General features: G+C 45.1%; 2 protein-coding genes across 6 annotated transcripts; one reads left to right on the forward strand and one right to left on the reverse strand.

The window, feature by feature from the left end:
* Window positions 1-256: 256 nt before the first annotated feature.
* On the reverse strand, window positions 257-8,884 carry TST (thiosulfate sulfurtransferase). Its single transcript, XM_054988136.1, has 2 exons — window positions 8,233-8,884; window positions 257-760 (listed from the first exon to the last, which is right to left on the reverse strand). Exons 1-2 carry the CDS (start codon window positions 8,825-8,827, stop codon window positions 462-464), a joined length of 894 nt encoding a protein of 297 aa, XP_054844111.1. The 5' UTR covers window positions 8,828-8,884; the 3' UTR covers window positions 257-461.
* An 89-nt stretch (window positions 8,885-8,973) lies between these two features.
* On the forward strand, window positions 8,974-16,959 carry MPST (mercaptopyruvate sulfurtransferase). 5 transcript variants are annotated; one of them, XM_054988131.1, is made up of 3 exons: window positions 8,974-9,202; window positions 14,313-14,935; window positions 16,426-16,959. In XM_054988131.1, the coding sequence occupies exons 1-3, from the start codon at window positions 9,186-9,188 to the stop codon at window positions 16,722-16,724; spliced, it is 939 nt and encodes a 312-aa protein (XP_054844106.1). In that variant the 5' UTR covers window positions 8,974-9,185; the 3' UTR covers window positions 16,725-16,959. The 5 variants fall into 5 exon arrangements, with proteins under 5 accessions (XP_054844106.1, XP_054844107.1, XP_054844110.1 ...); XM_054988132.1 differs by lacking the exon at window positions 8,974-9,202 and adding an exon at window positions 11,683-11,813; XM_054988135.1 differs by lacking the exon at window positions 8,974-9,202 and adding an exon at window positions 11,838-11,898.
* Window positions 16,960-17,708: the final 749 nt, after the last annotated feature.

Raw genomic sequence — 17,708 nt, forward strand, 5'->3', positions numbered from 1 at the left:
GGACAAATATTGCTCTCAACATTTTTGAGATTTTTAATCCTATATCAGGCTTTTAAAAACAAATCAAATGTTTTTGCAAACTGTAAACTGAAAAACTCTAAATTTGAATCATTGCAAATGCTAGTCGTGGATTTTTTTAAAAAACCTACACGAGGACCAGTTCTTTTGCTAGTAGTTTTAGGCAGTCAGGAGAAGTATAACAGAAATATGTTGTTCTGATACATGCAGTGCGCAGTAACAAAAGACATAAAGTCACTTAACTTTACATCCTAGTTTATTCAGTTACCTGATTAAGAAAAGGAGATAGGGAGCAAAACATCAAGTGGATTACAAAACTGAAAAAAAATTATAAAGGACTACAAGTTTCACATACTTTCCTTCCTTTTGCTTAGTTACAAATGATCAAGAAACTCAGCTTCAGAGCACGAATGAGAAGAATCACAGCAGACACACCTCACTTACTATGCTTTATTGCGATTCCACTCAGAAATTTTATGTTCTGGTGAGGCACGGTGAAACCATTCGCACCAGGAGCCATCATAGATGGCCACATCTGGTTTGCCACACAGATATGCTGCCAGGGCAATGTGACAGGCTGTGACCCCCTTGCGGCATGTGGCAATCAATGGTTTTGAGAGGTCCACCTTCTTCTCTTGGAACATGCTACGGATCTCTTCAGTGTTCTTTTCAAATCCTTCCTCGGTTAAGAAACTGAAAAAAGGCAAGTTCGAAGTGCCTGGAATATGGCCTGGTTCAATCCCTAGAAGAGAAGAGAGAAAATAGTTTCCACGGAGACTCCATGCAGCCAAGCTTGGCCGATTCCAGACGGCCCTCCCCATGCCGAAACGTCACGTGTCGTCGCGCGAGAAAACACGATATTTCACGTTTTCTGCGCGACGACGCGCGACGTTTTGGCAAGTGAAGGGCCATCTGGAATCGGCCCTTGTAAAATAAACCAATGAGTATATTTCTAATCTGAAGATGCCACATTCCATCTTTCTTTGTTGCAACAAATCCTAAAATGAGTCTTGTGGCACTTGAAAGACAAACAGATTCATAGGCCTTTGTGGACCTGATCCCACTTAAGGAGATCCTCATGGGTCATCTAATAAATTGGGCTCTAGCTCTCAACAGCTTATGCCACAATAAATCTTCTATTCTTTAATGAAGCACAAGGGTCTTCCTCATTTTTTGAAGGTGCCAATTAACCTCTGTCTAGAAAACTACAGACACAGAGCATTTCATGACAAGGCTAGTGGAAAGGTTGTAAAAAGGGAATTCCTTAAAAAAGCTGATGTAGAAGGGATTCTGAACAGCTCATTTCCTCTCTGGGATAAATCCACAAAACCTGCACTGAACATTTATCTAAGGCTGCTTCCACATGCCAAAGATCCTCTGAGTGGCTTTCATTACCACTCTAGTACAGAGGAATGCATGTTGGCAACAGGGCTTACGTACATGAACATTTTCTATACACCTCCCCCATGCTTTTGCTGACTTTTCCCTTCTACACATGCTCTGCAGCAACTCCACAGTGGCTCTTGAGCATGGTCATTGTGGCTGCCATGGCAATTTGCTGTCCTCCCCTTTTTGTTCTTTTCTTCACGCGTGCTATAGTGCTACTACAGTTCTATTAAAAACTGGCATAGGAAAGTGGCAATAATTCATTATAGGGGTATGGCAATTACCAATGCATTCTAGAGGCACACCAGGGGATGTGGGGCTGATGGTGAAAAAATGGCATAAATGTGGGTAGGACCAGGAAAATGTCCACCATTCCTTCCAAATTCCATGCTGACATGTTTGGACTGTGCTTTTCTAAAAAGGGAAAGTAAAGTTGAGGGAAAGCACCAATGGGCGGAGCGGCACTCCTAGTCTTCTCTGTAGCTGGCCTGCGTGTGTGCAGTCCTAATGTGTGCCTGCTCAGAAGCCATGAAGATTAACAGGATTGTTACAAAAATGCCAGTTCGTTATGACCTGGTGCATTTGCCCAATAATTACACCAAGATTGGAGAACTTTGAGGAGGAAAAGCTTTTATTTCATGAAATAAGAGGACAGAGTTTCAAGCAAGTTAAAACACCCTTGAGACAAAGCCTCTGTTCTGAAACAAAGCCCACCCTCTTCTGTCAGCTGTAAGTGAAACTTTCTCTTCATTCTTAGCTTAGCTGGTTTCAGCCTCCTTTGTTTACCAGTTTCTGCTATCTAAGCTGCTCTCTGCATAGTTACACTCTCAAGGCCAAGCAACTGAACTGCTGTGTATTTCTGGCTAGCAAGAAAAATGGCTGTGCTTTTCCTCACAACGTGATTACCTGATGGCTCCAGATCTCTCTCTCTGTATGTGTATGTGGTTCTACAGCCCAATGTGGCTCAGTATAGAACTGAATATGGGTTTTAAAAAAGAAAAAGAAATAATTATGATATATTGGTAGAATGCTAGAATAACCAGTATGTGCATGGCAAGCAGAGATTGTTATAGGACTAACGGGGTTCTTAGAGAGGCTTTACAGAAGGGGAAATGAAAGAGGTGAACAATTGTTATAATCCAAGTACCAACTGTGCACAGATATATGTGAGCCCAGAGCACTACACTGATTGCACAGGGTGCTCCTGTATATATTTATTACTTATTGTGAGACCTCGTGTGAGTGTGTGTGCCACTTCCTAATAAAGGACTTACAAAAAACAGTGTTTGGGCTGCAAAAATGTTATGGATTATTAATCAGTGTGCCAATTATCATAAATATTAAATTTTATAGTTTCAGTTATGCAAATGGACTTTTTTATACTGGCTCTTCACTGATCTCTTGCTCTGAATTTTGATGTTGCTTGGCTGTACCCTTGCCCTACGATATCTCACAACATTCAAACAAATGTATCAAAGCCTTCACCCTGCAATGGCTCGGCTGTTCATCTGGGCTTCCAATTGTGACCTCAGTCATGGCTCTGCTGCATTAAGCCAAGGCACTGATACATCGCCGTCTTTTACTAGGAGAGTATCCTAATGGAAAGCTACAAAAACCAGTAACATGTTGGCTTCCCCCCTTGCACGGCAAAGAAGAGTGGCGGGAATGCTGAGTCTGCAGCAATCCCTGTTGAAAGCTGGGCTGGAATCACGCCACAGTTGCTCTCCCACCATTCCAGATGGACATTTTTCATCTCATTTGAGTTCTGATTTGTCTCCTCTGTGTACTCCTCAGGACCTGGCTCTGCTTCCTCTGGACACTGTGTCAGCTGCACAGGGCCAAAAATGTTGAACTGAGAATAATGTACATTTCATCCTTTTGACTAATTTGGATGTGCACACTCTCTCTCTCTCTACCCCGACCCCACTCCCTGCTTTAAAGAGAACCAGAACAGCAATATATCATAGTGCACAATAGTGGCAACCGGGAACTTTCCCTGTAAGTTACATGACCAGTCTGCTCTTGATTCTGTCATGCACAGCTTAACGGAGTCATCCTAAGCAGAATTATATGCTTCTAAATCCATTGAAGTCAATGGACTGAAAAAGGTGTGACTGCTTTGGTTAGCACTGTAAGACTTGCTAAAAGCCTGATTATATGAATAAATGTTACACTAAATGTTCTCTGCTGGCCCCCATTCATGTAACACCTATGCTCTGAAAAGCTGAAACTCCTGTACATTGGTCACAGAGTGGAACACTGAGAGCCAAGCTACAAGTGACGCCTGACACAGGTTGGACACTTGTCAGCTTCCGTCAAGTTTTGAGGGGAAATGTAGGCGTCCTGGTCTTGCAGCTTTAATGGAGAGCCAAGCTGTAAAACCAGGACGCCTACATTTCCCATCAAAACTTGAGGGAAGCTGACAAGTGTCCAACCTGTGTAAGGCATCACTTGTAGCTTGGCTCTGAGATCAATGGAAATAAGGTGATATCTCTTCTAAGGCAGAAACCATTGTTCAACAGAGCTGTATCCGCTGTCTTGGCTAGAAGTGGCTGCCTTATTCTCAGGTGGGGCTTTAAAAAGATGGGATCTGTGATTTTCTCGTAACCAATAAAAGCATCTATACCCCTGCTGCAAGTTTCCAGTTATATATGTGTATTTTAGCATTTCTGGATTGATAGTGACAGGAATGTGTTAAGAAGTTTTTGCCTACTTAATAAACACCTTCCTTAAACAAACACCACCGGCAAAAAGAAATTACATTCTAACAAGTTTATGCAGGCTATGCAAAAGCCAAGTGGAATGGAAATTCCAATTATGAGCATTTTGACCTAAATTACAGGTAAAGTTCTTAATTCATAAGAATTAAGGATATTAATAGTATGCAAGAATCCTTGGCCATTACTACTATCCTTGAATGGTTTTGAAAAAATCCTTTACCCACGCACTCACTGCAAGCGTAGGAAGTCACTTAAAGGCGATCAAGGGAGACTAAATTGAAGTGATTAAAACACACACACACAAACCCTCTTAAGTCAGGAGTGACTAACTAGCAAAGCACATCCCTGTCCTTTCCCCCCCTGCGCACCTCCTCCCATCGTGGGATCTTCTGACATCCATTATGGTAGAATGCCTTATACCAGCAGCACCGTCTTCAAGCAGTTGTATAACCAGGGCTTTTTTCAGCAGAAACGCGGGGGAACGGAGTTCTGGAACCTCTTGAAAATGGTCACATGGCTGGTGGCCCCGCCCCCTGCAGCGCGGAGGGCAATCTAAACTCCCCTCTGTCTGGAGATCAGGGGGCGGGGCCACCAGCCATGTGACCATTTTCTCCGAGGGCAACCCACTGAGTTCCACCACCTCTTTCCCGGAAAAAAGCCCCGTGTATAACATTGTGATTTCAGCCATAAATACACTGCTTTTAGGAGGTAACCCATTGCTGTTTTCACCTAGAGGAGGAGTTAGAGCCCCCCCCCCAATCAAGAATAATGTATTTTAATACATTGTACCAGTGTAAGCTTTGCCCTCAATCTTCCTGAAAACCTTTATAAATATGCAGTCTGTAGTTAAAGACAGAGGCATTGTGAGAAGAGAGGCAATCTATCATATTTCACCACACCCGATCAGCAGGGAGGGAAATCTAGGAGAGGAAAAGTCAAGTGTCTCCTTGGGCTTTTTTTCTAACACTCCCATTCTGCATTATGTGTGTATATGAAGTGTACTGGGAAGAAACGACAATGTCAACTGTATGTGTGTGGTAGAGAACATAATAACTTTATTTAGGATATTAATATGCTGCCTTTTCAGAGTCCAGCTTGAGGCGTTATCATCCACATATTAGCGACACCTTACTCCAAACTGCCAGAGGCATGCAGAGGACAGACAGGTGACCAGAACAAGGTAAGGTACCCTGCAGGACAGATAACCTGCTGCAGGCCAAGAGTCTATAGGAAGAGCCTGGGACTAACTCCTGAGCCCAGTTTCCTGTATGCAGATCTGCCCATCCCTTAGATGCAAACAGGATTCTGCATTATTACTGAAGTGGAATGTATTCAATAATATTAATTAAGGGGGCAGGTTTTGGGCTATTGTGTAGAAAGGGCACAAGGGAGCATTCAACCATGTAACACCTGAAAACTGTGTCAGGAACAAACTAAATGTGATGGTATCTTCATGGCGCCCATGAGGATATCACTGCTGTTTTAAAGTCAATATGAAATACAGTGTCATCATCGCAGCAGGCTGAAGCACCTTATTAAATACCGAGATGCCCACCCCATGGCTGTTTTGACACTTGAAAAGGTGTGGAGGGGAATCAAGAGTGCCACATTGCTGGACTGGTCAGGAGTGGGCCCTCACGGCATCTTCAAATGACTTTAAAATGGTAGTATTGTCTTGGTGGCAGGCCTGAGGACACCATGATGTCTAGTTTGGTGCTCAAAGTACAAAAACTGGGATTCTGCAAAGAATCAGAAGGTGGACGGTTGATTCTCAGCTTCTATAAACTCTAAGGAACATGAGCAGGTGGATCCTCCTGCCTCTGCCCCCAGGGCAAGTGCCACCACGTGGGCCAGGGGTGGGAGAATTATTCAGCCTAGGCTGTAGCTGGCACTGCTCGGAGTTTTACCAGCCTGTGACTGGATTGCTGCCTGAGCCCTCTTTCGTCTTGGGCCCCATCCCTTGCCCTGTTGCATTGGGGCTTTCTGTGCAGCTGCTGCTGCTGCCTCAGAGCCTTTCCTGGCCAATCTGCCAGGCTTTGGAGACAACAGTGACATAGCTGGGTCTTGCTCAAGCCCCGGCTTCATTTCAGATGTCTGGGCACTGGCGGATGCTGTCATCATGACTGGGGAGCATCGTCTGTGGCAGCCCACTCTTCCCTGCTTGCCGTGGCACTTTGGGGCCTTTCCTTTCCTTCTACTGACATCCCCAGGCTGTTGCAGGGTGAGTAGGGCTTGCTAGGGCTGCTTCTGCTTGGCGTGGTCCCAGGCAGCCAGCATCAGTGGAGGGAGGTGGCTCTGAGTCCAGGCTGAGTTCTGGACATATTATATTAGAGGAACAGGACTTGTTTTTTTCTCCAGGCAGTTGGCAACCCTGAGAGTGTTCAGTACTCAAGAGCAAAACAGAGTTCCCAATATTCTTTTGGAGAAGCCTCAAGGAGATAAAAACAAATAGAAGCCTGGGGTGGCAAACATGGCCTGTGCAGGCACATGACAGGAAGATGTGTTTAGCTACATGCAGATTGGCATGCCTGCAATGAAACCGGCACAGGCGTTACCATCTCATGTGACAGTACCTCCATGTCTGTTTCATGCCCTTCCTGACAGAGGAGTGCTTACCTTGCAAGGAAAATGCTTTAGAGCAGTCTCTTCACCTAACATTTCTGTTTGGAATGAGAAGTTCAACTGGCTGGCTGGGGAAATTCATGATCAGGCAGTGCAATCCTAAGAAGAGTTGCTCCACTCTAAGTCCATGGAAATCAGTGTGTTTAGACTGGAGCAACTCTGCTTAAGATTGCACTGGGAGTCACACCCTTTTAAGTCCATTGACTTAGTCCATCGATGGGTGTGACTCTGCTTAGGAGAGCAATTTAAGTGCTTATCTTTGATCTGCGAGGTCACACTGCAATTCCTCCCTAACACATAAATGACCCCCCCTCCCCATTTTGGCTCTAGACCTTTGTGCAGGTAAAGTCCCAGCTCTGTAATTTCATACACATTACGGGGCAGGGGGGAGGGGGAGGAAAAGGGCAATACAAGAATATGAGATTGTGTTTTGGAATTCTTGTGTAACAATCTGGATTTTAAATAGAGTTTAAAGAACCAGACAATCTGGTTCTCCGTCTTGCGCAAAAAACAAAAAAAAATAGTCTCATTGTTTAAAAGAGAAGCAGAATGATTGGGTTATCAACAAATTATTTAAACTGTGCTTCAGTTTCTTTGACAATTTACTGGCAAGTATAAATGCCAACATTTGCATCTGCTAGCAGCAAACTCTGTAAGGCGACATATCAAATACACGCCTGGGGGAAGAACATGGAACTTCTGCCCCCTGACACTAAATGCATATGGCTTATGCCATATAAAGAGGAGAAGAGCAAGGTATAAAGGGCTAAAACAGTTTTTAAAGGTACCTATGCATTTCTAGCAAGCTGAAAAAATACCCCAGGATTAAACATTTCCAGACTTTTAAGAAAACTTCACTCTGTCCCTGGAAATGTTGGCCCACACCCCTACACCCCAGAGTGTACAAAAGAGACAAAAAACAACCCTAAGCAGGTCTAAGAACCCTATTGAGATCTATTCAATGGAGCTTACTCCCAAGAAAGTGTTCTTAAAACTGCACTTTAACAATGCAAGCCTAAATCAAGTTAGAGCCTTCTAAATCTGTTAAAGTCCATGGGCTTAGAAGGTTGTAACTCTGTTTAGGATTGTACTAAAGGAATGAGTCTACACTGCAGCAGCAATAAGTGATCAAGAGGCTGCAGCAGAGAGTCCAAAGAGACTGGACTTAAGTTGGGAGGGCTGTAAATAAATCTCACAACTTTTGAGTTTTACTTAAAAGCTGCTAATTAGGACACAGCAAGTTTCTATATTTTTGTTCTCATGAAGTTAAAAGCAATCTTGTGGGGTGAGGTTAATTTGGAATGGAAAAAGGCACAACAGAAAGGTTTAAACACCCTTCCTCCATTGCTTCTGCAGCTGCAGCTTAAGTTTTTTTTAAAAAGATTTTGAAACCCAATCTTACATCTCCCACAAAACATGTTTTTGAAAGACTTAATGCAGTTAACAATCCTTGTGACTGACTGTGGTTCCAGGTTGCTAATCCTACCTTTTTTCCCTGGCTCAGGTTCTGTTCCTCGGAACCTTCCTTCAGATCTGGAGTCCACCACCTGGAACCTCTTAGATGTCATGTTCTCCACCATCTCTTCATACGTCTTCAGGAGTGATTTGTCCAGGGATGCTTTAAACAAGCCTGGCTCTGGCCGGGTGAACTCTGACGTCACAGGGTGACCTTCCTTCACCCAGTTCTTGAATCCTCCATTCAATACAGAGACAGTCCGATGCCCAAAAACCCGGAACATCCACCAGGCTCGGGGTGCATAGAAGCTGCCCAAGTCATCTCCATCATACACCACCACGTGTGTGTGATTGCTGATGCCCAGGTGCCCAACATAGTCAGCAAAGTGTTCTTCACTGGGCAGCATGAACTCGTAAGGAGAGGACTTGTCTTGGCACTCCTCAATATCAAAAAAGGAGGCTCCAGGGATGTGCCGTTCTCTGAACTCTTTCTGGGCATCCCTCTGCCCTGGTTCATACCAGGATGCATCCAGCACACGCAACTCAGGTCCCATTTTATTGGCCCGGATACATTCTGCAAGCCATTTGGTGGAGACCAGAGCTCTGTACAGGATTTGCTGCACCATGTTAGCCAAGAGACTTTTTGACTGAGGCTATTGCAGCGGAATGAATTGTGCAGAGAGTTCCCAAGCTCTGGTGTCCTGTTCTCCACCAATCAGGGAGCAAGGGGTGGGGACTGCATTCACTTGTCTTCAGGCCTGTACTTTGGACTGACACAGACCCTCCCACAACTGACTGCCAGTCCCAGAATATTCCCCACGGCCCCTTCAGTCGCTTGGTAGCTTTTTAGAATGTGAATTAAAAGATTCCAGAGAGAATAAAAGTCTCTCCAAGTTCCTCCCAGAAAGTTTGTATCTTTTCCTCTTGCCTCCCGACCTCTCAAAGCCAGCTGTCGGAAGACGTGCCGTGCCTTTACGAGACTAAATGTTTCAAGCTCCACAGTAAGTGATGGTACAACAGTGATGGGATTGGCTCATCTGGCAGAGGGGTGAAGGGCGAACCTGAAAGTGGAAACTGCAAAATGAGTCCCAGGAAGGCTGAGAATGTGGGGTTGAAAAGGGTGAAGCAAACACAGGAGGAAAAGAGGAGCCAGGCTATCACCCTGGTGACTTAAGAATGTATTCTGTTCTGCTTCAAGGCCAAGGCACCTCATGGGGTACTGCCAATGCAAGAACACTGCTTCGGTTGTTCTGTTTCTGTACAGCACTATTAAAGGCCTAGTGTTGTTGTGCAGGCCTTTAATAGTGCAGCACTATTAAAGGCCTGGTGTTGTTGTGCAGGCCTTTAATAGTGCAGCACTATTAAAAGCCTACTGTTGTTGTGCAGTGGGAGACAGAGTCTCACCCACTCCAATTTGCGGCAACATTTCCCCCGGCTTTGCTTCCAAATTGCATGTCTATGCAACAACAGTAACCCTACAGGGTACATTGACCTGTAGCATATAACTTCCCCCCGTATGACAACTCCTCTCTCTCTCTCTCTGTGAATGAGAACGAACACAGGGTTGTAGATTTAATTTGTTAAAAATAACAGGTTATTGTTTTTAATTTTCAAAAAGAAAGTGTTTGTTCGGTACCACACTAAGAAAAATTTAATGTTACATTAACCAACTACAATGAAAGAAAAACTGAGAGATTTCAGTCTCAAATTAATGGGTGCTACAGAGTGTAGATTTGTCAAACATCCATTCCATTTCTGAAAGCAGTAAGTTTGATTAAACCATACATTTCTTTGCATTTCTCAATCCATTCTTCAATTTTCAGAAGGATATGCTGTTTCTAGTGCCTTGCAAACACAATTCTAGCTGTAGGGATTAAACGTAGAACAATACGACAGACGTAGAATAATACTACAAACATTTCTGGAAAATATTGTTACATAATTAAGCCAAAGAGTTTTTAAGGTAAATCGAAAGTCCACACCTAAAGCTGATTTCATTATACCTATGAAACATTTATTTTAAAAATTCCCCTGCCAAATGGGGGCCGTTTTATGGCATTGTTTATTGTACATATGATACTGTTTTAATTGCATTTTTAAAAACAATTGTGACCCGCTTTAGTCTCAGCAAGAAAGGCAGTGAATAAATTAAAATAAGTGAATAAATTAAACATCCAAACAAAACTATGTATCTACTAGTAAACTGGCTGCCCCTTGTGCAGATGCTGCAAACTGCAAACACGGGCTACAGAAAAGGTAGAGGGTTCTGCGGACTTCGAAATTGTAAATTGTCTCCTCTTCCCCACAATTCCTTAAAGGCCCCAGCATATGTATATGCACACATTTTCCAATGCAATCGATGCTTTAACAAGAAGCTGAGGTAATAGGGGATACAATAGGGGATACTGTTCTGCTGAGCGCTAGAATCTACTGGGCTCTTAAATGTTGAAGCAAGAACACCAAAACCCACTCTGTGTTTACTCTCATTCTATGGAGTTGTGAGACTGTGGCCTGCAAACTCACTTTCAGTACGGGTCACTTGTCAACCAACTGTATAGTAATATTAAAGGACTCATCCAAGGTCACAGAGGAAGTCTGTGGCAGAGCACATAACTGAATCTGTGCGCCTCCGGCTTTAAATAGTAACTTGCGCAGTCTTTGTCTTGCTCTGCCTTCTCAGAAGCAACTTTATCCTTCAGTATCTCCCCTTCCGTTCTGGGGATATCCCGCTAGGGTTGGCAGCTCCAGATGAGGTGATTCCAGGAGATGAAGGGGGGGGGGACTTGGAGTCGGCGGGGTTTGGGGAGGGACCTCAGCGGGGTACAATGCCATGGAGTCCACTCTCCAAAACAGCCGTTTTGTCCAGGGGAACGGATCTCTGTGGCCTGGAGATCAGTTGTAATTCATGGAGCTCTCCAGCCACCGCCTGGAGGTTAGCAACCGTGCGCCCTTCTCCTTATTCCTACCGAAGACGCCGCCATTGGGGTGGTTTCCACTCCTCTGGCCGTGCGGATGCGCGCTCACAATTTGCGTGCACACGCACGCTTTATAAACAGCAGCTTTGAACGGGGAGAAAGGAGGGCTCGAGCCTGATTGTCTTTTGAGTTGGAGCTCAGAGCACGCAGGGCTGCAAAGAGCCGTCGCGGGCATCGCCAGCAGGGTTGCATTTGAGCCCCGCAGGCCACAAACTGCTCCTTTCCCCTTAGGCATATCTCAGCTCCGCCCGGCTCTCTCGAGTTCTGCACGAAGGGAGGGGAGCCGGGTTCTCTCTCCTTCCCCAGAGAGACGCTCGGGGTCGGGGGACGGACTAAGGTCGACTCTGCTCCCAGTTTCCTGCACAGAAGACCAATTCGGTCGGCCCTTTGAAAGTAGCCGGGAGCCTGGCTGAGGTGGGGCAGTTTGTCCACTCCCCCACGCGTCCCTTTGCCACGAGTTGGTTTGCCCCGCCGCGCCCTCCCGTCACTAGATGACAAAGTGGGATGTGGCGCTCGTCTCCTCCCAGGAGTGTTTCATGGAAGAGGAAGGAACCGGCCTGGGCGCAGCGCTGTGATTCCGAGGAGCTTTGCGCGCCGCGACCGGCACGGAAGGCAGGGAGGCTCGGAGGGCGCGCAGGTACCCAGCGGGAGGACGAGCGTCGAGACTCGGAGCAAGGCCGGGGGTCCAGTAGCGCCTTCGAGACCAACTCGATTTTCAGGCTGTAAGTTCGGACTCTCAGAGCCAAGCTATAAGCGGCGCCTTACACCAGTTGGACACGTGTCAGCTTACCTCAAGTGTCCAACCTGTGTCTGGCGTCACTTGTAGCTTTGCTCTCAAACGTTCACACCCTGGAAATCTAGGTGGTCTCTAAGGTGCCGCTGGACTCCAGCCTTGCTCTTCTACTGCGGACCAGCACTGCTACTCGCCTGAAACTAGACCTCGAGGGTTTCGAGGGAGGGAGCTTTGGGGGCGGGTTTCACGGGGACTGCCGCCCATGTGCTCAGAGGTCATCCGATCCCGCTCTAGAAACTGGCCTGTTCAAGACCTGCGGGCAGAGGCAGGAGCCCAAATTCTGGTAGCCGCTACAATTTGGTGAGAACTCGAGCGACAGGCGCCCCTGGCGCAGGCACCCCACTAGCCCTAGAAGTCGAAGGCCTTGGAGACCAGTAAGTGTCTCTTGCTTTGTTCCCACAGAAATTGAGATGGTGGAGAGAAGTGGATCTGCCTTCCTGAAAGAACATATCTTTTGTGTGCAGAAAGGGGTCGATCCCTGACCAAAACCCTTTTAAAAATTCCAGTAGCCTGTGTTGGGCAAGATCTTTGTCTGAAGGCTTGGTTCACATGATGCCTAACTTAAATGTGATGCTCGTGGGACAGAAGAATTTACCCCGTGAGATTTTGTAAGTGCGCAGTATTTGTATGCCAGTGCTACACTTGCCTGGGCTACAAAAGTCTTGGCGTTCTGGCACTGCACACCAAGTCTCTGAGACTGAATTTAAATGTAATGCTGGGCACATGCAATGTTGCAAAGGTATGTTCTTCTGTCCAAGCAGTGTCCTGTTCAGGTTGGGCCCGAGTTGGGATTGTGGTGGTAGAATGCTGACGTGATGGCTAGTTTCAGGTGGGTAGTTGTCTTGGTCTGTAGTAGATTTAGGTCCAGTAGCATCTTAAAGACCAACTAGGTTTCCGGAGTATGAGCTTTTGAGAGTCAAGGCAGAAGATCACATTTTAAAATACTCCTTTATATTTTTAGGAAAAAACCTCTCTGCAAACAGAAAACTATCATTGCAGGCAAAGATGGAGGGGTACAACTTTTCTCTCTGGTGTACAACTTTTCTCTCTGGTGTACAACTTTTATTTTGGCAGGAAGCATTTTATGCAAAGGGACATTAAAAGGTGGAACCCACTTGCCCTCTGAAGTAGTACAGTCCATTCTAGCACCTGAGCTCTTCTGTCACCTCATTCTCAACCAGTTCTCCTGCATGTGAGACTCAAGCAGCAAAACTGAATATTGCAGAGCATGTGCAGAGTACTTTTCTAATAGTTTAGAAATCCCATCTATATGCTCCTGTTCAAAGGGGTATTTCCCAAGAAAACCTGAGCCTAAGTTTGAAAGAGTTGATTAGAGTTAAGAAAGAGGCCCAATTCACTGAGCAGCAGATTTTTTTTTTAAAAAAAGCAGAATGTAGCTTTAATGGGTTTACAACAGTTACAAAAATCGCAGTTGCCAGACACCATTTTAGAAGAGGCTCACTCCCCTTTTCACACATCAAAAGTCCTTTTTCCGGGGCTGGCTCCAGAGTGTGTTAAGACTGGGCATTTTCTGAGGCTTGAAGATCAGCACAGCGACAGGAACAACACAATTTTTTCCTTTCGTACGGAACAGCCAAGAAGGCCAGAGGCAGTAAAAGGGCATTTTTGTTTTCCAAGCGAAGGGTTTTTTTGTAAGTGGCCCAGTGCAAGAACTTGGAGCCTGCACTGGCCTTTTTAAAAATAGTGTCTGCTGCAATATATGTATGTATCATCTGCTCAAGCATAAAGACAGTCAGAAAATAATTCCAGGAAAAGAGGAAGAAAGTATTTATAATGCAAAGTGATACAGATTAAAAATTATACATTTTCAACTTTTAAAAAATCAGGTTTCTTTTTTGAAGTTAACCACTTTTGGAACCAAATATTATTTCTCATTGGGGGGGTGGGGAGGCAGCCCTGTGTAAACAGTTCTTAATCTTTCAGGCACTTTTACAGAATGTAGATCAATGCATGTTGTCGTGCATCTTCTAGTCTTTTTTTATTGGGGGCACTAGCTGAACAGTATATTGCCTTTTCCTTGGTGTGACAACCTAAGAAAGTATTGCTATAATTTGTAAGATATTCTTCCAGTTTCAGCTGGCCATTTTAGTTCAGACTTCTAAGTACATTTACTGTACACAAGCAACACTGTACTTTTGTAACATGGGAATACTATGGCTTGGCAGTCAGGAATTGTCAGGTAACATACCTTAACTGTGGGCTGATTTGCACATGTGTCCATTGATAACTCAACATTTGGCAGTTAACACCTGAATATGTGAATTTACACTGCTGGGCAAGAAAACGAATATAGGGTAACATGGAAATTCTGTTTGTTGTTAGATCTGAATCTGGACAGGACACAGGGACAATGTCTCAGCAGCTTCTGTACCGAGCTTTGGTGTCTGCTAAGTGGGTCTCTGAAGCGATCAAGTCTTCTCAAGCTGGGCTGGCTGTACGGCTCCTGGATGCGTCCTGGTACCTCCCCAAAATGAAGCGCAACCCTCGGCATGAGTTTGAGGAGCGCCACATCCCTGGAGCCGTCTTCTTTGACGTGGATCAGTGCAGTGATCGCACTTCGCCTTATGATCACATGTTACCCAGCGCAGGAGATTTTGCAGAATATGTGGGCAAGTTAGGTGTGGGAAGCGACTCCCATGTTGTGGTGTATGACGCCAGTGAACAGGGCTTGTTCTCTGCCCCTCGTGTCTGGTGGATGTTCCGAGCCTTTGGGCACGATGCTGTTTCTCTCTTGGACGGTGGGCTGAAGAACTGGATGCGGGAGGGCCTTCCGGTCACCTCCCAAAAGAGCAGACCTGTGCCTGCAGAATTCCATGCTACTCTGGACAAATCACTAGTCAAGGTCCATGAGGACATTATGGAGAACACTGAATCATGCCACTTCCAGCTTGTGGATGCGCGGTCAGCAGGCCGGTTCCAAGGGACGGAGGAAGAGCCCCGGGAAGGTAATGCATCTGTTTCGACCTCCAGAGCAGAAGAGTTAGGTTTCTTTAGCTCATTGTTTTCTCAGTTGCTTAGTTTGAAAATAAGACTCAGTTTCACAGGTAAGATCTGAATTCTGGTTATAGTTCCACAGATCACGATTGTTTCAGATAGTACCTCGCATTCTGTTCCTACCCAGAGTAGACACATTGAAAGCAAGGCCATTTAAGAGCGATTTAAAGCATTTTTTTCCAGTTTGAAACTCAGGTATTTTTGAACAAACGTATATTAACTGGTTCCTAGAACAATTCAGATATATCTGTTTGCAACTAAAGAGATCCTTTATGTGGGCTAGGAGCATCACCAAAAATCTTTGAGCAAGCAGCAAACATGTCTGCTTAGAGAGAAAAACACAGAGAATGCTACCTGTGCAAGGATACTAAGCACAATCACTTGTTTGATGCTAAGGCTGCAGTTCTAAGCACACTTCTTTGTAAGTATGTCCCCTTGAACCTAGTGGGGCTTATCTCAAATAAAAATATTTAGAAGATGTGAGTGTCCAGAAGCTATGGTTTCTTGACAAAACCATGTTTCTCATTTAAATGGAAATGAAACATTTGATTAGTAGAGTCATAAACATCCGTTGCAGAGGTCAGGTGAGTCATCAAAGGATATAAAATAAGAGTACAAGATCACTCACATGGCCTCTGTGGATTATTCTGCAAATATACAGAATAGTACATCCTGGATCAAACTGGCTGGGATGCGTTACTAGTCCCTGGATGCAATAGGAAATCCACATGAATATACAGTACATGATACTGTAACAATAAAGAAGAAACCTATGGCACCTTAAAGGCTAAGAAGTTTTTATTCTAGCATAAGCTTTCACGGACTACCGTCATCAAGATACATGCGAAAATCTATGAAAAATAGTTGTAAGTAGTAGGCTCAGAAGGCTATGAAGTGCAAAGAAGTATAGGATGAGATGTAATGATGTAAAATTAAATGTAATCAAGCAAAGTACAGGAATCATTCACAACTACAGTAACTGGTGATCATGCAGTTTCCCTTGCTTTGCTAATTTGACTAACCCCTGTAATGGCTAAGCAACCTCAGGTCGTTGTTAAGTCCTTGGGAAATGCTGTCAGACTGATGGACTCTAATTCAGCCACAAGAATATTCTGTGATGCGGCAGGCAAGAACATCTTACCCACATCATCTTTAACTGGTCTAATATCTCATTGAAATGGAAATCTCAGCTCAGATCTCTTTGGAACTGCTCTCACTCAGCCAGTTGATGTCCTGCAATCAGAACTGGTTCAGTTATGGAACAATTTTGCAACTTCATCTGCCATTTCAGTGAAACAGGCCTGAAACATTAGTTTTATGTCCTGGTAAAACACCAGAAGAACCAGGCCAGGATGCAGGTAGGGGGGTGTAGGTATTGTTACAACCTGAACTCCAATTCACATTGTTCCTCTTTCTCTTTCTTCTTAAAAAACTCCCCCAGGAATCAAACCTGGCCACATCCCTGGCTCGGTGAATATCCCGTTCACTGACTTCCTTACTGAGGCTGGCATGGAGAAGAGTCCGGAGGACATCCACAGCTTATTTCAGGAGAGGAAAGTGGATCTCAAGAAGCCCCTTGTTGCCACTTGCGGCTCAGGAGTCACCGCTTGTCATGTGGCACTGGCGGCATATCTCTGTGGCAAGCCTGACGTGGCCATTTATGACGGAGCTTGGGTGGAGTGGTTCATGCGAGCACGGCCAGAACACATCATCTCAGAGGGAAGGTGCAAGAACCTTTGAGAGGCACCTTCCTGCCATAAAGGGGGCAGAAATGTTGCCTGATAACAGGTCTTGGACTACATTACTACAGTTGAGCAAAACATCTTTGACAATGGATCTGCTGACATTGGGTGTGTGTGGTCATTTGCATGTTTCATTTGCATGAGTAATGCCTTTTTCCCCTCTCTACAGCACTGTGCTGTTGATGGGAAGCAGTGGTTCTGGGATGGTGGATAAAATTTCTGATTGAACTTAGGATCAAGAGGTCTGGCTACATTTGTACACTGGGCAGGGTTGGGGATGGGATTAATCTTGCACTTGGACAGGTTGTGTCATTCTTCTGACATCTTAATAACAATATTTTTCCCCACAAATTGAAATCTGGTTTCCACTCATTGAAGTTGCTCAGCCTCTGAAGCATATTGTCCTGATGTTGCATGCTGTTGACCACAGCTTAAGTTCACACAGTTCTGCACTCTTGCACTGGAGCAAAATTATCGGAAAGATACAGTCGCATCCTCAGCGAACTTGCCGCCTTCTAAGTAAAACTGAAGATAATGGGCTTAAAAATGTGTAAGTCTGCTTAGGTTGCACTGATATTGACTCTTATCACACCCAGATCAGAGTGGGATGCAGTGGAGCCCAAGAACAGTCGCAAGAAAGGCTGCATTTTAGCTACCAAACAGGACTTGGCTTAATGGCAGCCAGAAGGCAGGCAGGGGTGATGACTGTCAGTATTAGCCCCCTTGAGAGGGTTCTAAACACTGCATTGGGAGTAGAGACTGCCTCAGGAGTAAAGGCCTGCTCAGGCATAGGTCAAGACAGTCAGGGAGTGGGTTTAGCAAAAGCCCTTGGCTGGCAATCCCAGGGAGCATTAGTGGGGCAGAAACTTCTTGGAAGTCACTTCCTCTTTCAGAAACAGAAAGTGACATCATGACACTAGGAATTTCAAAAATCTTCTGTAGTTTTACAGGGGACGGGGGCATCACTGGGATGTATTTTGCC

The sequence above is a fragment of the Eublepharis macularius genome, chromosome 9 (genome assembly GCF_028583425.1).
Source record: "Eublepharis macularius isolate TG4126 chromosome 9, MPM_Emac_v1.0, whole genome shotgun sequence".
NCBI classification, from domain to species: domain Eukaryota; kingdom Metazoa; phylum Chordata; class Lepidosauria; order Squamata; family Eublepharidae; genus Eublepharis; species Eublepharis macularius.